Source organism: Carassius auratus, unplaced genomic scaffold (genome assembly GCF_003368295.1).
Source record: "Carassius auratus strain Wakin unplaced genomic scaffold, ASM336829v1 scaf_tig00003102, whole genome shotgun sequence".
NCBI lineage: Eukaryota > Metazoa > Chordata > Actinopteri > Cypriniformes > Cyprinidae > Carassius > Carassius auratus.
Genome location: NW_020523502.1, coordinates 57,271 through 80,565, shown reverse-complemented (window position 1 = coordinate 80,565; position 23,295 = coordinate 57,271). Strand labels below are relative to the sequence as shown.

The 23,295-nt window shown below is 38.9% G+C and overlaps 3 protein-coding genes across 6 annotated transcripts; all 3 read right to left on the bottom strand.

The window, feature by feature from the left end:
* Positions 1-225: 225 nt before the first annotated feature.
* On the bottom strand, positions 226-4,543 carry hspa5 (heat shock protein 5). Its single transcript, XM_026243337.1, has 9 exons — positions 4,394-4,543; positions 3,444-3,607; positions 2,825-3,056; positions 2,603-2,740; positions 2,400-2,512; positions 1,840-2,230; positions 1,482-1,719; positions 1,236-1,403; positions 226-1,140 (listed from the first exon to the last, which is right to left on the bottom strand). Exons 2-9 carry the CDS (start codon positions 3,557-3,559, stop codon positions 575-577), a joined length of 1,962 nt encoding a protein of 653 aa, XP_026099122.1. The 5' UTR covers positions 3,560-3,607; positions 4,394-4,543; the 3' UTR covers positions 226-574.
* Positions 4,544-6,166: 1,623 nt separating this feature from the next.
* LOC113070151 (FAST kinase domain-containing protein 5, mitochondrial) lies at positions 6,167-7,300 on the bottom strand. The gene is given in 4 exon segments (XM_074559885.1): positions 6,167-6,468; positions 6,471-6,560; positions 6,563-7,085; positions 7,160-7,300. Coding segments are annotated over 4 exon segments (1,056 nt in total).
* A 4,919-nt stretch (positions 7,301-12,219) lies between these two features.
* lzts3a (leucine zipper, putative tumor suppressor family member 3a) lies at positions 12,220-23,295 on the bottom strand. 4 transcript variants are annotated; one of them, XM_026243332.1, is made up of 6 exons: positions 23,157-23,295; positions 20,231-20,860; positions 17,795-18,325; positions 16,110-16,430; positions 14,560-14,790; positions 12,220-13,720 (listed from the first exon to the last, which is right to left on the bottom strand). In XM_026243332.1, exons 2-6 carry the CDS (start codon positions 20,768-20,770, stop codon positions 13,073-13,075), a joined length of 2,271 nt encoding a protein of 756 aa, XP_026099117.1. In that variant the 5' UTR covers positions 20,771-20,860; positions 23,157-23,295; the 3' UTR covers positions 12,220-13,072. The 4 variants fall into 4 exon arrangements, with proteins under 4 accessions (XP_026099117.1, XP_026099121.1, XP_026099120.1 ...); XM_026243336.1 differs by having other exon boundaries at positions 17,804-18,325; XM_026243335.1 differs by lacking the exon at positions 23,157-23,295 and adding an exon at positions 22,859-23,144.

The window sequence follows — 23,295 nt, the reverse complement described above, 5'->3', positions numbered from 1 at the left end:
TCTTGTGACCATTAAGCAACACCAGATAACCATAAACACGTGTAGTTAACTTCAAGGAGACTTCAATTATTTTAGTTCAAAATGAGCATTAAAAAAAAAAAAAAAAAAAAAAAGTTTAATAATCAATTATACTTGATTTACAAAAAAAGTAACATTTCAGATGAACAAAACTCAGCTTCACTTTAGACACTGGCATTTAAAAATGAAAGACGCAAACAAATGAGCTTGTTTTGTATCAAACCTTTATTTCGTTAGTTGTAGAAAGGTCTTCTACAGATGCCAGATTTCAATAAATAACTTTGAGCATGTGACATGAGATCCCTCCAGTGACCCCTGACCCCTCACAGAACTGCCTGAGAACAGCAGCAGAGCCTCAAACCGGGCTGACAAAATCTCCACCGGAGTGAAGAGAAAATAAGACCAACAACTCTCTAAGGCTTCCCACAAGTCTTTCCTAAAGAGACCGGAGGCTTTACGTTCGCCCGATTTGTACAAAAAAAGTCTGTTGTGTTTAATATGTACACCTAGAGAGGCGAAGGCGTTATTAGCGCGAGTGAAACAGAGTCCAGACGATCTACAACTCGTCCTTGTCGCCCTGTTCCTCGCCCTCCTCTGGCGGTGGGCCGCCCGCGCTGCCGTACAGCTTGCTCACGATGGGCTGAACGATTTCCTCCAGCTCCTTCTTCTTGGCCTGGAAGTCCTCGATGTCTGCTTCCTGGTGAGACTCCAGCCACTCGATCTTCTCCTCGACGGCCTTCTCGATGGCCTCCTTGTCTTCGGACGACAGCTTGCCGCCCAGCTTCTCCTTGTCCCCGATCTGGTTCTTCAGGGAGTAGGCGTAGCTCTCCAGCTCGTTTCGGGCGTCGATGCGCTCCTTCAGCTTCTTGTCCTCGTCTGCGAATCGCTCAGCCTCGTTCACCATGCGCTCGATGTCCTCGGGGGTCAGCCGGTTCTGGTCGTTGGTGATGGTGATCTTGTTCTTGTTGCCCGTGCCCTTGTCCTCGGCGGTGACACGCAGGATGCCGTTGACGTCGATCTCGAAGGTGACCTCGATCTGAGGGACGCCGCGGGGAGCCGGAGGGATGCCGGTCAGGTCAAAGGTGCCCAGGAGGTGGTTATCTTTAGTCAGAGGACGCTCGCCTGGAAACATGAAGATTTGGGAGAAATTAGGTATGAATGAACTGAAAACTTGTCAAGATGAAGTCATGGAGTTGGCGCTGAAACGGTTTGCTCACCTTCATAAACTTTGATGGTCACGGTTGGCTGGTTGTCAGAAGCGGTGGAGAAGATCTGGGATTTCTTGGTGGGCACGACGGTGTTCCTGGGAATGAGTTTGGTCATCACTCCTCCGACCGTCTCAATGCCCAGGGTCAAAGGGCAAACGTCCAGAAGCACTAGGTCACCTGTTCAACACATTTCAGTCAGCAAGCATCCCTCAAGAGATCGTGTGATGATAGAGGTCAGAGGTTATAGAGACTCACCAGTGTCCTCTTCTCCTGACAGGACTCCGGCCTGGACAGCAGCTCCGTAAGCCACGGCCTCGTCCGGGTTGATTCCTCTGGACGGCTCCTTTCCGTTGAAGAACTCCTTCACCAGCTGCTGGATCTTGGGAATACGAGTGGAGCCACCGACCAGGACGATCTCATCGATGTCAGTCTTCTTCAGGTCAGAGTCTTCCAGAACCTTCTGCACTGGCTTCATGGTGGAGCGGAACAGGTCCTGTGAGGAGAACAGCACAAAACATGGGTTGGTTTCCATGCATTTAACACCTACACACAGTGTCAGTTATTTTTGGCATATAGATGTAGTTTTGTGAAGGTTTAGCAGAGCTTTGCTTACCATGTTGAGCTCCTCAAACTTGGCGCGGGTCAGCGTCTCGGAGAAGTCTTCACCCTCGAAGAAGGACTCGATCTCGATGCGGGCCTGATGCTGGGCGGACAGCGCTCTCTTGGCCTTCTCCACCTCACGACGCAGCTTCTGCACTGCACGGTTGTCCTTACGCACGTCTTTGCCGGTCTTCTTCTTGTAGAGCTTGATGAAGTGCTCCATGACGCGCTGATCGAAGTCTTCTCCGCCGAGGTGAGTGTCTCCATTGGTGGCCACCACCTCGAAGACGCCGTTATCGATGGTCAGCAGGGAAACGTCGAAGGTGCCTCCGCCCAGATCAAACACCAGGATGTTCTTCTCACCGTCCCTCTTGTCCAGACCGTAAGCGATGGCAGCAGCAGTCCTGTGGAGAGAAACAAGATCATTAGTTTTATTACTGGTAACTGTCAAATTTGTGTTCGAGTTACGGTTGTCTTTCTACAAAATATATACATATACGCAGTAGAAAAATTTAATTTGAATAAAAATGTAAAAAAAAAAAAACCAGAAATCCTAAGTAATAGAGTGCTTACGGCTCATTGATGATCCTCATGACGTTCAGTCCGGCGATGGTTCCTGCATCTTTGGTGGCCTGACGCTGGGCATCATTGAAATAAGCGGGCACAGTGACCACAGCATGTGTGACCTTTAGAAGAACAGAAACAGATCAATGTTGAGTTTTACTGCAGTGCAACAGAGATGACATGTTTTCTGGGTGTTGCAGTCAAATCTTTACCTTCTTTCCCAGGTAAGCTTCCGCTGTCTCCTTCATTTTAGTCAGAACCATAGCAGAGATTTCCTCAGGGGCGAAAGTCTTCATCTGACCGGATCCAATGTCTAGCTGGATGTGAGGCTTGTTCTTCTTCTCAATAACCTGGAGGAGACACAGCAGGTGTTCAGCATTTCAGATTGAAGTCAAGGGGACATACAGTTCAGACACAAGCTGGCAGATGTGTACCTTGAAGGGGAAGTATTTGATGTCCTGCTGCACGGTCGAGTCGGCCCATGTGCGTCCAATCAACCTTTTGGCATCAAAGACTGTGTTCTCGGGGTTAGAGGTCAGCTGGTTCTTTGCAGCGTCTCCGATGAGTCTCTCACCTTCGGTGGTGAAGGCCACATATGACGGAGTGATGCGGTTTCCCTGGTCATTGGCGATGATCTCGACACGGCCGTTCTTGAACACTCCAACACTGGAGCAAAAATAAAATGGTATAAGAACACACAATATAGAGAAATGTCAAGAGCAAAAAAAAAAAAAAAAATGGATGTTTAACAGTTAAAAATGAGATAATATATTTTAAGAGAAAATATTACAATAAAAATTTTAAAGCTGAGGATTACTAGATAAAAATATTAAGTATAATGTTTTAATTTTATTAAATGTATATATTTAACATTTTAGATGCATTAAGGCTGCACATTAATAGAACAAAATAAATGATGTTATAATAAAGAGAATCAAGAATAAATAAGACTTTACATAATACATTTTAAAAATATATTTTTAAATGCACACTCTTCAAAATCTATTTTCATGACCCCGTGACCCCTGTATGTGAATCTGAACTCATTCTCACCAGGAGTAGGTCGTCCCGAGGTCTATTCCGATCACTGTCCCAATACTTTCCTTCTTGTCATCCTCTTCAGCAAACACGCTGCCGGCCACCAGCAGGAACAGGCAAACCAATCGCATTTTGAGTTGATCTGATGTCAAAATCTCCACTAATTTCTGTAAAGAGTGCTTTAAAAAGAAAGGTCACAGGTCAGGGCAGGAACATGATGAAGCACGTGTCACGCAATTGCTGGATCGCTTATATAAATCACTATAAACCATGCAATGCATTTTCATGCAAAAACTAACATTTTCTTCTGGATTGATAAAACAAATATTCGACATGAATGGCTGAATTTAGATCAACTGCACATGCATATCATAAGTAGTTAAAATATAAAAATGTAAAAAAAAAAAATACTAAATACCATTTACTTAAGGCCAAGTAGCAATGCAAACAATGAATGGACAGAAAGAAAAAAAAGCTCAAATAAAACAGCAGTCATTAACTAAACCAGATTCTGTACTAGTCAAGATCAACTAATCTCAAATTCAACCTCGTGTGTGCCGATTCACCACCAGTCATCATTAAATCTTCACTTTTACGATTTAACGTTACTCCACATATTAATATTATGAAGTATCCTAACGTAACATAATTTAAAACACATTTAAATCAAGATAAAAACCCATTTAAGATAAATTATCCATTCGTTTTTGTCTTTCCGGTTACTATCGAATGAATGAACATTACAAGCAGCAAACAAGACACACTTATAATCTTCTTTTGTACATTTATATTTACAAATATATTTTAAATGTAACGTTACCAACTGACGTACGTTAACGGTTTTTAACCGTTTCTCAACACCATTAACCAGTCAAAACAGCTATAACGGTTAAATTTGATCTTTACAGATTTTTGTAAGATAAATAAACCATGAAATGAAGAGTTTAAATGAGATATATTGTTACCTGACGACTGTAGTAATAAGCACTAGTCTCAAGGGCGTGTCTTGTGCTCTCGTGTCTGTGTTTCTCGTGTTTTCTCTGGCTCTCGACTGTAACTCATGGCGCTTGCTCGCCTGTATATAAGCCCTCAGCGCTTTCCCGTCGTGGAGCCTCGCCATTGGTCGGAGAGCAGCTCGTTGGAAGGCGCTGATTGGCTGAGCGTTGCACGCTGGCTGATGCTGATTTGCACACGTACTGGTGGCGGAAACGTCAGCAGATGAGGCGAACTGTAAGGATTTGATTGGTTCGCGTCAGTGTCAGTCTGTGAAGTTTCTGGATTGGGGGCGAGACGATGAACGGTGCTGCATTTAAACCAGGCCAAGCACTCGGAATATTTTATTGAAACTTATGATAAAACACTAATAACGTTACTTCACATATTTAGATATGTCATGCTTACATTTACTTACACATTAAAATATCTTACTCTTGTATCCTTGTATCTATGTACTCAAACAGGAGCCGATGTTATGTTTTTTTTTTTTTGTATATATGTATATTATACAATATAATATTAGTAGTCACATTTCAGTTGAGGAAAATTGTATGTCTATAAATTATCCTGCTATTTACATGTATAACTTCCAATTAAATAAATTATACAATTTTGTGTCATTATGAATACGTTTGATCATTGCAACATTTACCAATCGCTATTATATTTAGGTATTAGTTTATTTAACTGAAAAACTAAAAAGCAAATAAGGAACTAATCATTGAGGTACAAAACAGATTCAGTTGTGTGCCAAATGCATGCATGCATGAATATATGGCGCATTCACAATGATATTGTTGTGGTTTGGTGACTCATTAGCAGAGTGTGAGCAAAACTATCTGCATGCAAGCAACAAAAGACTGGCTTTCATCATGTTGATGCAAAGATTAGAAACAATTCTGAATCATTATGACTGCATTTCATGTAATACAAAATTGTTAATCCTGACCTATGTGTTTGTTTACATTTCTTAATTATTTAGAATTTTTATGCATGCTTAAATGACATATTTTAATTTGCCAACAGTGCTAATGAATAACAGGTAAGGTGATTATAGTACCATCATGTCATGCCATGGGTTATAATTGTGTGAAAACAATTATTATGTTCAACCATTGGTGTCTTGTTAACTATTATTTCAATCTGGAATTTTTAAAAATGTTGTTTTTATTATTTTGTTAAAATAAAATACTTACATGGACAATCCCAGCAGAGAAATTTGGGGAAAAAAGTGTCTCATTCAAGGTCCCAAAAGCGATAATGTCTTTTAGTAACATTTCATTACATAATAAAGTGCTAAAATAATATTAGATTATCAGGCACCATCCTTCAGATGCTTTAGAATTGATAAAATTATCTATCAATAAAAACCTTGACACATCTAGTGAATAGATAAGTCTACATGACCTCAGCTTTAATCACGGTACAGTGGTGAGACCATGAAAAAAAGACATGCTAGATATCTCTGATATTGCCTTTCACCAATTGCACTGAGAAATCAACAGAAGGAACAGGAAGTAAATACTAAAAACTATGATGTGTCATACATTACTAATGTCATTTAGACACCAACATTGATAAGAAATTGTAAATCTGCATCAGAAATGATAAGATTTCACCATGTAAAATTATTATTCACCAATGTATTATTATTTTCACATTGAACTTGTGATTTTTCAGAAAAGGTTTGTTTATTGCACAGAAAATATTGACCATAGTTGACATACCAGGGACCCAATCTTTCAGCAAATACCATAGTAGTTAAGGCCACCTAATATAAAGTAGGACCGACCGGCAAAAGCAAGGCCAAGCAGAGCAGTCAAAAGATGTTCGGGGTATCGCTGAAACTCAACTTGGCGTTCTCGTAAGATCGCAGTGAGACACGGATAAAGGTTGGGACATTGTTTGGGAAGGACTACTAAAGTCCCAAAGGCCCACAGCATCTTTGCAGCATCTTTACCCAGGCATCGACTGACCACGTCAGGTACTCGTTCAGGCACAGACAGAAGGACGTGATCATCTCGGTAGTGCAGAGCGGAGCAAGCATAAGACCATGAACCTCCATTTGCGGGGCACGTCGAGGAACTTCGGATCCCATGGCCTCCAACCACGGGAGATGGTCTGGATAGCTAAAATCAGCTTCATTACATTAACGATGCTGACATCACTCATCTCCTCGACTACAACAAGCACTCTGTCCATAAGAGGGCACATCGCTCTCTCAGACAGGGAGCGTTGGGATTTGAAGAGGCCTAAGCAAACGGCACTCAACTTTTCAGGCTTCAACTGGCTCAAATGATGCATAAGTAAGGACTCAAGGGGTTGAATGAGGGTATCCGGACATCTACTGCCTTCTCTGATTATTTACAAGAGTTGAACCAACTCTGGAGCACCTATCTGGTTGAGGTTTCGGCTCACGTTGTCGAAGAGCCTCTCGAGGTACTTAGGAACAGCTCGACTGAGGCATCGCCACAAGTCTGCGGCGAGAAGCAACTGGTGAAGCTCCATCTCACTGGCTCGCCGACAGAACTCGATTTGGTACAATCCCAAAACGCTATGTGATTGAGGCAAGCCTAAGTTCACGAGGGCCCTCTGTGCATCCAATAACTGTGCCGTTATGAAGCTTTGCAGGATCTCCAAGCTGTACCACAGGAGTTGAACCTCATGTCACCTCCTTTATGACCGCGGCCTGTTCTTGGGGAATCTGACCAAGTTTGGACAAGAAATTAAGTTACTTCTGAAGGTTCCTTGTTGCCATTTTGTACCGTGACTTTGTGAAGAACTTTGCTCTTCATTTTCCACGTTTGATGATAAACGTTGAGATGTGAAGATGGAAACACGTTGCACTTGGGCATAAAGTCGGCACTTTGCCACATGATGAAATAGCACAGTCGCAGACATCAAGAGCAGGCACTGGAAAGGACATTTTAGTTTTCAATTTGAATGCCAACAGTGTTTTAAATTTGAGCAACTTGAAAGAAATGGTCAGTTATGTGGGGGTACAACTTTGATGCTTGCTCAAAAAAAAAAAAAAATTATGGCTAAATTATTGTTATGCACCATTTCTAGAAAAGCTGCAGCAAATGCGAAATATTTCAGTTAAATCTACAAAACAGGAAATAAATCCATTCAAATATGATGCTTTATGCATCTCGTAAGTTTTGGCAAATTATACAATCATTGGCTCTGACGTCTCAAGACGTCTAAAATATAAACCCTATTCAAAATCATCACTGATGTCAAACCTGATTATGACACATCTGAAGATGCCATGAAATAAAAAAAGAACTGCAATCATTCCCTCGTGATTAATATTTAATGTTTTAAGTTAAAGATTAAGAGGGGTTTCGATTGAAATAATAATAATAATAATATTGTGCGTAATCTTGTATAATAAATATTGCAATAAATAAATAATTAAAATAATGTAAAAATTAATTAATAATTCATTTTTTTTAATGGTGACTTTAAACTGAGACCATAAGCAATACTCAATATATTAGGGCTAGGGTTATTTAAAGCTTGAGTTCCGTGTGGCGAAACGGCTTTAATCAAACATGAATTACCGCACAACAGCGCAACTCATTCACCACATTCATATGTAAAATGACAAACATATTTAGCGCGAATAACGGAGTAAATAATGCATGTACTTTCAGCGCGTGTATTCTTCAAGCCCTCTTCTTCAAGTCAAGTGTTTATGTCATTAAGACACATTGTAAAAGCACTCATTTCTGTGCGGATCCACACTGACAGCATGTAGCAGAGTACAGATGTCACGCGCGCTACGGAGGCTCGCAGGAGAACAAGAAAACGCGCTCAGTCAGTCAGTAACAGCACTGATCATACTTAGAAAAAAAATATTATTAACTGCTTACATTTTGTCATGTGTTTTATTCTTTACATTTTATATTTACAATGATAACGGACATTTGCTACAGTCAGTACAGTCATACAAAAAATAAATAATAATAATAATTTATGAATTAGATAAATAATGTCCGAACGCTTATTACAGTGTTCAAGATATTATAGAATATAATTAATGTATTATATTAATATATTAGCTATATGATTAATGTCAATGCTATGTAAATTAAGTAGGCCATTTTCTATAAAAATATATTAATACATGATTTTTTTGTGTTAAAAGTAATTGTACTACAATTACATATACATTTATATTAATACATACACTTATTTTTAACAGGACTAACAGTAACTGTGCAATACAATACACATTATGTATATATATATATATATATATATATATATATATATATATATATATATATATATATATATATACACTTGTGTGTATGTATGTATATATATATATATATATATATATAAATATATATATATATATATATATATATATATATATATATATATATATATATATATATATATATATGTATGTATGTTTATGTGTGCGTGTGTGTGTGTGTATATAATTTTTTTAAATTATTATTATTTTAACAGTAACTGTAAAGCACCATGCAGTGTTTGTAAATGTTTGGAAGGAACAAATCTAAAATTTAAACAAAAATCACAAACAAGATAAAAATTTAAGCAATTAGTTATTTAAAATAACTATTTCTGCTGTAGTTCGGTTCACTTCGCAGGTTTTTATTTTCCCCAACATTTCATAAAATAACGTGTTCAGTTACTGGGAGTCAGGAAATTAAATGTGTAAGATTTTATAATTGTATAATTTCAGTAATTGTACATCAAGTGTACTCAGCACGCGGAGGTGTATTTGAAAATAAAATCACGAAGAGACAACTTTCTTATTCACATCTTTATTATTTAAATTAATATTTGCTAAGATATGCTCTTCTCAAGCAAATTCTGAAAAGAAAAGAAAAGAAAAAAGAACGAAAGGAAGAAAAAAAATGAAATGTTTACAAAACCTTTGGGGGCGCGCACCCATCGAGAAAGAGAAGAGACATCGGACTCTGTATGACGTCACTGTGATATAGCCGATCATCGAAGCTTTTAGGATTCATATATGTATATTATAAGCCTATATTAATAGTTCTGAAAAATAAAAGCTGACATGTCAGTCTCATTACTTCACAAAAGTATTCACACGCATTAGCTCGGTATATTTGGATAGAATAGTTCTGTACACAGAAGGAACAGTGATATTTACATGCCTTTGTCTCTAGCAAGAACACAACAGAAGAAGCACATAGCAGCAAAAGAGTGTGGCCAGAGACAGCGTCCATCTAAAGCTCTCTCTCCTAACACCTAGTGTCATAAGCTGCAGTGATTATCTCAGATATGGCATGATGGGACAGAAGAGGCACGAGTTCTCCACGTCACTCTTTCTATTGCATGTCTACTGAATGCATGTTTGTGCTTGTTTCCGAGATTCGTTTCTATGCAAAAGAGAGAAAACCTGGCTTGTTAGTGCTGAGACCGAAAAGGGTGGCGGGGTTAAAGAAATATCGATTTGGTTCGATGGAGAATCTTCTGTAGCTTATTTCAAGACTTTGTGACAAAAGGTGTACTGTAAAAGTCTACCACTTACAGAAGCAAACAATAGCGTTTGTCCCTCGTCAGATCCCGTAGTGCATTTGTTATCTAACCGTGTTCACATAAACATACATGCATACGACACGTGCTGTTTCTATACAAGAGAGCACACTACATACTGCACACTTGACCTTCTGTCTCCAGTGTGATGACAGAACTATGATCATACGATCCTTCTCAGTTTGATTAGATGCTTTTACACACGTTTGCATTAAAAAGGCAACGTATTAGTTTTTATTCATTGCACACTGTGTCCTGTTTTACGTCATTAAAAAAAACGTACAGTGCACGTTGCATTCTATGAACGCTTCTACAACAGAAGAAAGAAATGAAAAGGTAATTGTGATTTTTTAAAATCTCACAATTCTGATTTTAAAAAATATATTAATGCAAAGTAGTAGTTGTGAGAAAAAAAGTATGAATTTTGGAATAAAAAATAAAATAAGATGTATTCCGTGGCGGAAACTAGCTTGAATTTTTATCTCTGAATTATGCGTTTATCATATATTTTATAATTCTGAGTTTATATCTCGCAATAATTACTTTATATCTCACAATTCTTCATTTTCTCAGAATTGCAATATGTAAAGATGCAACTGGGTAAAAAAGTCAGAAGTGTAAGAGAAAAATTCATAGTTACCTTGACTCTTTTTTTCTCACAACTTCTGAGTTTCTATTTCACAATTCTGAACGAGAAAAATTTAAAGATGAAAAGTCAAAATTGCTAGAACTGCAAATAAAAATTAATATTGCAAGATTATATATCAACATTTTTAGTTAATATCTCGCTGTTCCGACATTTCGTCTCACATTAATCACTTGAATATCTCATAATTCAGTCATAATTCTAAGTAAAAAAAAAAAGACAGAATCCTGAGATAATTTAAAGATCATTTTCAATCGATAATCTCATAATTCTGATTTTTTGCAATTTTAAGAAATGAATTGCAAAGAAAGTCCAAATTGATATAAATAGATGTTTTGTTCTTGTTTTGTCTCAAAATTCAGTCTTTCCTGCACATTTTTATCTGCGATAATGACTTTATATCTCATAATTCTGACTTAATATCTTGTAATTCTTCCTTTGCTCAGAATCGCAAGGACAAAAGTCAGATTTGCAAGATTTAAACTCGTAATTGCATGAAAAAACATTCCCATTCATTCATCACACTGTTAATGCAAAGTCAAGCCATACACTTTGCATTATGGGAAACAGTATCACGCCGAGTGTGCTCTGTTGTATAAGATACATGATACACACACTGCAGAAACAGTACACGTCGTATTCGTCAACTACCACACAACCCTCACACTTCGATCTTCACAAACCCTTCAGATATTCCTCGTCATGTCTGTGCACTCGCTTCAACACATTTAAATCATCACTTCAATCTACTGCATATGACATTTTCAAAGTCAAATACTCTAAATGATACTTTTAGTAAGTATACATTGACACACATTATATGCTCTTTTTGGAAGAATGTGAAGTCATATTCAAATATAATCCGTTGACGAATTGGAGATGGAAACTCTGCACAGTTTTGGCTCAGCCGCCGTCCTTCAGTCAAGCAGCTTCATCAACCAAACCTCGGTTTACAAGCAGGGTGGTCTGAGTGCACTGACATAGTGACTTGTCTTTAATCCCAGTCCCTCGTCTAGTTTACTCCACATTGCTCAAAACATAGAAAAGGGCAAAAACGACATTCAGGTGAAACAGTCCGTTCTGAGTTGAAATGAATACACGTCCTCCGCCGCTGCTTTGGGCAATAGAGCAGGAGGGTTGAGCGCTCCTCTGTCCCACACCAGGCCTCCAAACATACTCTATACGAGCACACGGATGCAAACATCAGCTCAGTTCACTGGATTCTGAGAAGAGAAACTCTTTGTGCATCATAACAATGCATTCTGAGTCTGATACGCTACCATTCAAAAGCTCAGGGTCTGTACGATTTCATACTTTTATTAATCAAAGACGCTTTAAATTGATCAAAAGTGACAGTGAAGACATTTATCATGTCATGCAATTTTTTTAAATAAATAAATGCTATTTATCTGTGAATCCTAAAAAATTAAATCATCATGGTGTCTATGAAAATGAAAACTTTTGACAATAATCTAGATCATTGCATTCATTTAATATTGATTGCACTTTAAACTGAAGTTTCGACTTGACTTAATATTCTGTTTTTTATTATAATTTTTTAATTCTGATTACATAGCTGCGTGTAATTTCAACTTTTACATTTAAAAATAAAAAAGTATGAAATATAAAATATTTAATATCGCATGTGATTTAAAGTGAAATGCTTGCATCAGATGAAAAAATAGATATGGATAATAGATATGTTTAAATTAATCGTAACAAAATATTTTTTGAGTAATCAATTAAAAAACTGTTTATGCTACAAATTGTCATAACTCAAAAACATTCATGCAAACTATTGCATTACTTTTTTGATGTTGTTGTTTTCAGAGTGTAGAATGATTTCTGAAGGATCATGTGACACTGGATTTTGCAAATTCAGCAATGCATATTTATTCACAGATATTCTAAACTGTAATAACATCTCAAATTTTTGATCAATTAAATGCAGCCTTGAGATGCATACTCAGTTTCATTTCTTCTGCATCTCTGTGTACTTTCTGCGGCCCGACGAACATCGACATAAACACTCTCGAGACGGGAACTAAGATTTGGTCCTAAACGTGATGAGCACCATGCGAGATCTTCACTTTAAGAGAAACTGACTGCAGTGTTAGTCTGGGATCTCTAGTTTTGATTGTTTGAATGCTGGAGAGTACAGAAGATGCCGTGATCATATAAGGAGCGACGGTGACTTCTTAATCGCCTAAACCCTCGCGCCTGTAAAAACACAAAGCTGAAACGGTCCGTGAATCCCCTGAGTGTTTCCCGCTTGGCGACTGACCTCCTCCTGATAAGGCCACACACACACACACACACACACACACACTCGCTCTCATAGCTACCCAACGAACCTGCCCTCAACCCACACACCTGCCCCAGACAAGCAGGGCATCCTTGGACAGTCCTCGGAAGCAGTTTTTGGATTGTACTGAATGCAGTTGTAATCAGGGATGCATTAGATCTCCGTTGACTCGATCCTCTCCAGGCGGGTCGGCACGGGCCACATCGGAGCCAGCTGGTGCATCTCCGGCAGCTTCTTCTCCTCCGCTGGTGGGGTGGGAGAGGTCAGGGATATGGAGACGGACACGGAGGCCTCCGGCGGTGACGGCAAGACGACCTGGGCTCCCAGCTTGTCCACGCGCTCCTCCAGAGCCTGGTTCTTCTGCAGCATCTCCACGTAGCTGAGCTGCAGCTGCGCCTGGTACTTCAGCACGCGCTCTTTCTCGTCCTGCCAGGTCTGGCGCTCCTGAGCGAAGGTGAGCGCCTGTCGCTCTCGCTGCTGTCGCTCCAGACGCAGCTCGCCCTGCAGTCGCTCCAGCTGACGCCGCAGGTCGCCCGAATCCTGCCGCTGCGCCTTGGAGTCATCGCTCTGCAGCGAGAGCATCGGGTCTGGAGCCGGGAGCGCCGGGAACGCCGGGAGGGACGTGGGTGTCTCCGGAGGGGACAGAAGATGCTCTCGGCTTCGGGAAGCCACCAGCTGACCCACACCGGTCAGACTGGGCTCACTGGAGCGACTGGAGCTACTGCTGAGTTCACTGAGGGCCTTCTTCAGCCGTGCCACCTCCGTCTCAAACGCACTCAGCTTGTCTCGCAGCACTGCCACCTACAGACACAGAGAGGGACACGATAGAGCCGCTAGAAGACACGTCTGCAACCATCTGACAGTACGAGGAAGGAGACCAGACACCAGATTAAAACAGCAATTCTTATTTGAAATTCAATCTGAAAAAAAAATCTACATTTGCTGTGCTTTTTTTTCTAGGGCTGGACAATTTTGTATTAATTAAATATCATTATGGTCAGTGTTGGGAAAGTTACTTTTAAAAGTAGTGCATTACAATATTGCATTACTTCATAAAAAAAAGTAAACACAATCTGGGCAAAATATTAAATTGCAATGTTTATTATAAAAATAGCAAATGTATATATAGCAAAATATATATATATTTTTTATTTTATTTTAGTTTTTATATGTGACCCTGGACCACAAAACCAGTCTTAAGTGTCAACTTGAAATAATCTCTCCAGTGATGTGTGGTTTGTTCGGAGGACAATATTTGTCTGAGATACAACTATTAGAAAATCTGGAATCTGAGGGAGCAAAAAAATCTAAATATTGAGAAAATCATCTTTAAAGTTGTTCAGATGAAGTTCTTAGCAATGCATATTACTAATCAAACATTAGGTTTTGATATATTTAGAGTAGGAAATTTACTAAATATCTTCATGAACATGATCTTAACTTAATATCCTAATGATTTTTGGCATGTATAATTGTGACCAAAATAATGCATTAATAATTTCATAAATGTAACCCACTTAGACTATTTGTTAGTTGCAGTAAGAACATCATAATGTACAGATGTGTTTATTATCAGTACATTTTTGAATGATGTTTACATCAACCCTGGTTTCTGTGTTGGAGTGCTGCAGTGTTGGTACCTCGGCCAGCATGCTCTGCAGCTCGGCCTCGCAGCGCTCCAGCTCCAGGGTCTTGGTGCAGAAGGACTCTTTGAGGCTGATCTCGGCCTCCTCTCTCTCTCTCAGCTGGGCGTTGAGCTCCTTCAGCTGACCCCTGAGGGCCACCATCTCTCCGGCGCGTTGCGTCACCTCGCCCTGACTCTCACGCAGCTGCTGCTTCAGCAGAGAGATCTCGCCCGCCTTCTGACACACCTGCACACACACATCACACACACACACACAGCTACTGAACACACTCCTGTGCAGTCAAAGCTTTCTGGAGAGTTATAGTGAAAGACTCAAAAAAACAAAACAAATATTTCACCATATTATATATGACATTTCACCAAATATCTACTAATATTTGTTGCTATACAATACAGGTCAAAAGTTTGGAATACTTGGAAAACTTTTTACAGTTTTTGAGTTTCTTCTACTCGTCAAGGCTGTATTTATTTGATCAAAAACACTGTAAAAACTGTGAAATATTATTACAATAGAAAATAACTGTATTGAGTGAATATCTGTTAAAATGTCATTTATTTCTGTGTTCAAAGCATCATTTTCAGCATCAGTCTTCAGTCACATGATGCTTCAGAAATCATTCTAAAATGCTGATTTGCTGCTCAGTTATTATTATTATTGATGCTTTGTTATTTATAATGTTTTTTTGTTGTTGTTTTTTTGTTGGAAATATTTTTTTGTGGAAACTATGATACATTTATACATATACACACACTCACACACACATATAATATAACCATAAACCTAATCCTATGTTTCAACAGTGATATTATGAACATACATATTTAATATATATATGCACTTTATGAAGTTGTATAAGACTTCATAAAATCACTGATACATTTTTAAGGTATTTTACAGAAGACAATTTTAGTCCATCTTCCAGGAAAAGAAAGACTTTAATTTTAAAATGCTACAAAATTAAGTGAGATTTACACTTAAAAAATCTAAATCTCTATCAGTGGTGTCAGAAAAATAAACTTGCTTTGCCTTTGAATTAGATTATTATCCACTGTCACATATTTGTTCTCGTTTTAAGCATAAACCAACTTCATTTGAAGTCTTTTTCTCCTATGACATTTTACATCTCGAGTAAATGTATATTTTTTAAATTATGATTTGGTCTGTCTTATTTTAGATTTTCTTTAAATCTCATAATTTTGAGTATGTCATAATTTTGGCGTTTTATCTCATAATTATGGTTCAAAACTCATAATTTCATCTCGTAATTTAAAACTTTAATGGCATAATTGTCACTTTTTATCTCATAATTATGATTTGGTGTGTCCTAATTTAGATTTTTTTTTGAGTGTCATAATTTTGACTTTTTACATCATAATTTTGGTTCTAAAGATCTCATATTTTCAACTTTTAATGACAATTATGGCTTTTTATCTCATAATTATGACTTGGTTGATTTAAGGATGTTTAGATGTGCTGAGAACAGTGGATGTGCCTTAGGCTACGGATCGAACTAAAAGTCCATCTGTGGTCCAAGTCTCTCTCACCTCCCACTTGGTCTCCTCCAGTCTGGGCAGGATATCGGCCTGCTCCTTCCTGAAGTCCAAGCACTTCTTCTCCAGCTCCTCTCTCTGAGCGAGCAGCAGTGTCATCTCGTCCTGCAGACGCCGCTTGTCCTGCTGCAGACGGGCGATCTGTGCCTGCAGAGCCTGCTGGGTGCGCTGGGCCCGTCGGGTCACCTGCTGCAGACGCCCGGCGTAGTTCTGCCTCAGCTCCTCCATCTCTCGCTCCCACACGCGCTGCTTCTCCTCGAACACCTGCACTATAGCCGCCTCGCTCTGGTCCAGGTTACGTCTCATGTGAATCACCTGTGAGGAGGGCAGCACGGCCGAAACATGCAACACACAGTCTCAAACAATGCAAGCTAGATCTCATTATCACGTCATGTCACTTTGCATAAACGTCTTCTACGTCTAGCTATAAGAATAATAACAGCACATCTGAAAAAAATCTAATAATATTAACCTAATGCATGTACTGTGGAGAGCATGTATGTACAACAGAATTGTGTACTTGCATAGAGAATGTTTGTGACCTTCCTGTGGTTGATGTTACTTCCTGGAATAAAACCTTGTTAACCATAAAAATGCTTGTTCTATTAATATTCAAATAACAGTTCCGCTAAACCAAAGGACCTTTCCAGGGTGAAAATGTTCTGTTTATGCTTAGTGAAACTCTGTGACTTACTTTCCCTGTTTTAAGAAAAACTAAATTGTGAATAATAATAATTATAAAAAATATTCAGTGGTGCATGCAGAAATATAAAAAATAGTAATAAATTAAAAATATCCGATAATGTATGCAAAATTAAAGATTATTTTGAGGGGAAAATTTAATTTTGTATGCCTAATATATATATATATTTTTTTTTTTTTTTTTTTATATCCAATTGTGTATGTGCAAAATGAAAGACATTTTAAAAATAAATAAATAAATACAAACAAAGTTAAAATATATGATCCAATCCAATGGTGTATTTAAAAAAAATCCACTGTTTGTGTAAAACTAAAGTGGAAAATATCCAATGGTGTGTCACCTTTATTTTATTTTTATTTATATAGTGCTTTAAACAAAAAATTAATAATTTTGTGTATGCAAAATGAAATAAATTTTAATTGTATGGAGCCCCGCACATGATATGCAAGGAAAAATAAATAAATTGTGCACACCATTTACTTATTCGTTCCCTCAGTGTACTAAACTGTGTGCATGATTACTATTGCGTTCCACCGATTTACTATTTTGTTCACTCGATTTGCTAAATCGTGCGCACAATTTATTCATTTAGATTTTTTTTTTTGCATTTAAAAAATATCCAATGTTGCATGGAAAATTAAATAAATGTAAATAAATTAAAAGATGAATGAAGATTTCAAATGTTTTATTACTGAATCTGTCAACAATTCCAACAAAACATGGTGGCAAATGCACTTTGAAGATGGAACATGGTAAAATTATGCCTCAGCGAGTACATCACATTTACATATAGTCAGACACTTTTATTGAAAAAAACTGAATAAAAAAATAAACAAAATACATAACTAATAAAATAATAATAAATAGTAAACAAAACCAAGATGCTTGCCAATTAGCTTCAATGAAAAAATGCACCAAGGTTCAGAACATCAAATGATACATACACAACGCTAAAGAATTGACAAAGTTCTGTCACCTCACTTACTTCTTGCTCTCTCTCCCACAGTCGCTCCTCCAGGTCCTGAATCACGTCGTCGGAGGACGGAGAGGGTCTCAGGGGCGCGGGAGCGTCGCTCAGGTGACTGAGGCGCTGGTACGAGGAGGAGCTCTTGCCTGAGGAGGAGCGGCCGCTGTCCGAGGCGCTCAGGCCGTTCTGGTAGCCCGGCTTGTCCAGTTTGTCCAGGGCGACGGTGCCCAGCCGGTTGATGTGACTGGTGGAGGCACTGAGGGGTCCGAGCGCGGGCGGCGGGCCGTAGCTGGAGCCTGTGTACGTGGGCAGACTGGTCAGAGAGTTCCTCCCGGAGTCTGACAGACTGCCCTGTCCGGCCCGGCCCGCACCGCCGTGTGTCCCGGGACTGTCCTGGTTTGGTCCGCTCTTCTCGCCGCTGCTGCCCTGACCGGTCGTCCCAGAGCTGGTCTGGAGGGGACACACCAGGTTCTGCATGGAGTGAAAGCTCTTGGGCACCACGGGTTTGAAGGCTGAAGGACGCACCAGAGAGTCACTGGTCTGCAGAGACACAAATTCATCTGAATGCTGGCTTCTAACACAGAATCCAGTTTTTGTTACTTAATATAAACTGTATTTTAGTGTAAGTATATGTTGATTAGCCTTTTTTAAATATTTTATTAATGTATTTATTCATTGATGCATTGATTTTAATGTTCTTTGTCATTTTTATTGTGTATATATATATACAAAACTACATATTTCAGTAAGTTGCAAGGCAACATTTCTTTCAAATTTTCATTTAAGCTTTTTAAAATTAAGTTTTTCAACCAGTATTTTAATCATGACATAAAAACCCCAAAATTATAAGATACTATATTCATAACTATTACCAAAAAAGTTTAACTTAAGAGATCAATTATAAGGTAAAAAATTCATAATTATAACAAAAGTTGAGATTCATTATATGTCATAATTTTGCCTTGTTGTCTCTATTTCATAATTTGACACTTTAATGGTGTATGTAATTTGAACTTTTTATCTCATAATTATGATTTGGTGTGTCCTTATTTAGAATTTTAATTGCATAATTTTGACTTGAGTATGACATATTTTTTTGTCTCTTAGTAGCTACTGAATCTCATAATTTATACTTTTAATTATATAATTATTTCTTTTTATCTCATCGCTATGAAGTAATACATCATCATTTTGAGTGCTTGTCTCAAAATTAAAATTTAACTCATAATAAAAATTTTAATGACTTAATAATACTAATAATAACTATAGTAATTAGTTTCATTTATAAAGCTTTTCTGGGTACTAAAAAGCACTTGGAAGGAAGGAATCTTCTTAAACAATTTGACTTTTTATCTCATATAGTAATTAAAACTTGGCATGTCCTAATTTAGAATTTTTATCTCATAATTTTGTCTCAGTATGTCATAATCTTGACTTCTTATCTCACAATTATTGTTTAGAAGCCATCTCATAATTTCAACATGTAATTACCTAATTATGACTTTTTATCTCATAATTATGATTTAGTAGCAATTGTATCAGATAGATCTTTTCTGCTTTTAATGACGTAATAATAATAATAATATTTTTTTACAGTTATATAGCCCTTTTCAGGGTACTCAAAATGCTTTACATGGAAGGGAGGAATCTCAACCACCACCAATTTGACTTTTTATCTCATAATTATGACTTGGTATTTTCTAATTTTAAATTCTTATCTCATAATTTTTACTCAGTATGTCATAATCTTGACTTCTCAACTCACATTTATGATTTAGAAGCTATCTCATAATGTCAACTTTTAATGACCTAATTATGACTTTTTATCTCATAGTTATGATTTAGCAGCTACTGTATCTCATAATATCAACTTTTAATGACCTAATAATAATAATAATTTATTACATTTACGTGAGCTTTTCAGGGTACTCAAAATGCTTTAAACGTAAGGGGAGAAGCTCCTCAACCACCAGCAATTTGACATTTTTATCTCATACTTACGACTTAATATTTCATTTTTGCCACATAATTTTTACTCAGTATGTCATAATCTTGACTTCTCAACTTACATTTATGATTTAGAAGCTATCTCATAATGTCAACTTTTAATTACCTAATTATGACTTTTTATCTCATAGTTATGATTTAGCAGCTACTGTATCTCATAATTAAAATTTTAACGTCAAAATTATATTACTTTTAATCTTAACATTACGATTAAGTCGTCATTTCGATTTTTTTTGTCTCACAATTATGATTTAGTGGCTATCTCATCATTTCACAATTATGTTTCCCTAAAGGAGGGCTTCCAGGAATGTATGTGCTGTGAGGCTAAATGGTTTGTTGTGCTTAGCTGGGTATTTTCTTGCGTTCTTTATTGTGCCACTACAACACACACTAAACAGTGCTAGCATCTCCTCCTGAACAGGGCCGTTGTTGGTGTACCTGTGCATGTTCGAGTTTTCCCGAGACGGGCTGGATGTTGGGCGGGTTGTGATTATCGGGTTTGGCTTTGCTCTTGTCCTTGTGCTGCGGCTGCGGCGGCGGCTGCGGTGGAGCTTGGCTGCCGTTCTTGTCGTTGTTCAGCACGATGTTGTTCCCACACAGGTCCAAACTCTCTCCGCGCCTGTGTCCTTCCCGCCGTGCCCCGTTGGCAAACACTATGTTGGACACCAGCCTCTCTCCGTTGAGCGTCTGCTGGCGGTTGGTGTTGTGTGCCGCGGTGTGCTCGGTGTCTGCGTGGTTGCGAGCGCTAGCGTGGAAATCCCTCTCGGCGTTGTAGCTGTGCTCGTCGGCGGAGACGCCCTTGGTCTTGGTGCTGGGGCCGGGGATGCGCTCGGCGCTGAAGCTGCGGTCATCAAGGCGACGGCGGGCCGAGGCGGGGGGCGGTGCGGCCGCCAGCGGGCCGTTTGGGGTGGTGCGGGTTCCCACGCTGCGCATTGTGATGGGCCGCTGACTGGAAGCCCCGCTCCCTACGCTGCCCATCCCAGGAGCCTCGAGCGCTTCACTCCACCGCCCACAGCGCCAGCACACACGGGCATGAAGGAGAAGTGAGTCGGGTCACACACACACACACTGCAACACAACACACTGAGTTAGTGGCCTTATTCACAACACACAACATAACAGAACGCTTAAAGGTGCAGTTCAGTCTTCCATCTTTTACTTGAACTCCAGCACTCTCTATTCTAATTCTATTTTATCTATTTGTTTTCAAAAACATGACCTTTTAAGACTTAAGCGTTTTCTAACTGCTTGTTTTCTATATATATATATATATATATATATATATATATATATATATATATATATATATATGTAGCGCATGTTTACATAGACAAACAACAACAACAACAAAAGCAGTGAAGTGGAATGCAACTAAGCTGCTTTATAAAATTACATTCACAGCATTAGTACAAAGCATTACTAGAAATGCAGCCAATGTGGACGAGCATGTACCAGCTTCTAGAAAAAGCAAACAGTCGTAAATAAACAACATACTGTACGTGCGTCCCTCAAGAACTGTAAAAGCAGAACTGCTTGCTCTTCGTGCTGAACGTTTATCAGACCTCTCAGAAACTGACTGCAAGTTTTAATGCCCACAAATGAAAGAAAAAGAGTGAGGAGCTTCTCTAAGGTAACAGTCGTATGAAGCACGTGTGTCTGTGTGTAAACATCAACGCAGATCTGCTTCGGCGAAACTTTACCCTGATTATTCGATCTCTGGAGTTAAACATTAACCAAACACAGAGCAAATCTGACCTGATTCTGATTGTAAATGATTCTGATTGAAAATCCTGCAAACAAAAGCAAAGTGATGGATGGGTTTCTAAATGAACAGCAAAAAATACAATTCCGATTGTGGCCACATTCATTTGTAAAAAAAAAAAATTGCAAACACATCCAAACTTTTTTGCAGTGTGAATGCAATTTATGTCACACTTATGCAAATCAACTGAAAATTCATTATAAGTACATGCTTATTTTGTTCTTCCTGTGAATCATGAAATTATTTATGAATTGCACTAGAATCCTAGAGGAAAAATTACAGCGTGCTCTTTCAATTCTGACATTTAATCGAGTCTACAGTGAATGGGTGCCGTCAGAATGAGAGTCCAAACAGCTGATAAAAACATCACAATAATCCACAGCACTCCAGTCCATCAGTTAACATCTGGAGAAGACAAAAGCTGAAACAACAGACTCAAGTGAGTCACTAATTATACTCCTTTAAGATTATAAGAGCTATACAACGAATGTAAAGCAGCTCAGCTGTTCGTATTAAGATTTCTCATCATTTTACCATGGTACTTCTCTGAAAGGGTAAAATGCGCTATGATACATCGATATAATAAACAGTGTAAGACTGTAGCAACATTCAACATTAAAAATCTGTCTCATGCACTTGGATCTATAATGCCATTTTAATGCACATGGATGATTTCCATACATTTAGCCAGACATCTGAGGTCTTTTGAAGATACTAGCATGGTGTGTGTCAAGCATAACCGTGTTTTGGTGCACAATGCATTAACATGCATGCCCTCCTATGATCGTTTTCATATGAACTCTCTCCCAGATCCATGCAAGCGCATGGTGCATCAGCTGGAGCAGTGCTGCTGAGGCTGTGCAGTAGCATCACTGGTCCAGCAGAGCTCTGGATCAGATCAGCACTGGCACGTGCCTCTACTACCCTCTCCAGCACAGTCAGTCACTCACAGGCATTACATCATCGCTCACATGCTTCATATATCCCAACACGCATTAAAGATTACCATGCTAATTGATTCACCCTCAGCTGCTCTATCAAAAATGCAAGATCGGATTCACAGCATAACCTCATCACTGCATTATAAACATCAACGCAGATACACGTCTGTGCATGGATGTAAACATGCAGTGCAGCAGAATGACACACTACTGTGTTGATGCATCGCGCTCACACACCGCAGTGCAATTCCAAGAAAACACAAACACACACAACTGGAGAAAATGACAGTGATGAGTGAGATGAAGGCCTGTACACAAACACATGACATCAGAATCACATTATGCATTAAAAAGCATCTTCACCTGCTTCACCTGACAGTGAATGCGGGCCTAGTGATGCTACTAACCAGCAGACGCTTGGATGCATTCAATAGGCTGCGTTTATAATAACATAAAACGCAGTGCCTCCATTTAACAGAGGGAGAGACGAGGATGCAGCAGCACAATGGAGGTCCAGCGTTCACCTGACTACAGGACGAAGCATCATCCGCTCTCATTACATAATGCGTGTTAGCGCTCATGCAAAATGATGCATCACTGCATCCGCATCCCTCCATGACAGCAGCAGCAGCAGCATCCAGCGCGCGCGTCTCATACTCACTGTCTCGCCACGGATCCGTCTGTCCTTCTGCTCGGATGCTGCGGCGTAAACCAACGCGTGAAGCAGCGCGATGCGCTGCCGCTGACGCCCGCGACGGAGAGACATCAGCTGAGAGACACACCCACCTGCGCCCCGCCCC

Bases quoted from the DNA above. Each gene is read 5' to 3' on its own strand.
- lzts3a (XM_026243332.1), bottom strand. From the start codon at position 20,770: ATGGGCAGCGTAGGGAGCGGGGCTTCCAGTCAGCGGCCCATCACAATG. The intron at 18,326-20,230 runs GTACACCAACAA...GTGTCTCTGCAG, and splicing joins GAAAACTCGAACATGCACAG to ACCAGTGACTCTCTGGTGCG. The intron at 13,721-14,559 runs GTACCAACACTG...CTGTGTCTGTAG, and splicing joins TGCAGAGCATGCTGGCCGAG to GTGGCAGTGCTGCGAGACAA.
- hspa5 (XM_026243337.1), bottom strand. From the start codon at position 3,559: ATGCGATTGGTTTGCCTGTTCCTGCTGGTGGCCGGCAGCGTGTTTGCT. The intron at 2,513-2,602 runs GTAAAGATTTGA...GTTCTTCTAAAG, and splicing joins AAGCTTACCTGGGAAAGAAG to GTCACACATGCTGTGGTCAC. The intron at 1,404-1,481 runs GTGAGTCTCTAT...TGTGTTGAACAG, and splicing joins GTCAGGAGAAGAGGACACTG to GTGACCTAGTGCTTCTGGAC.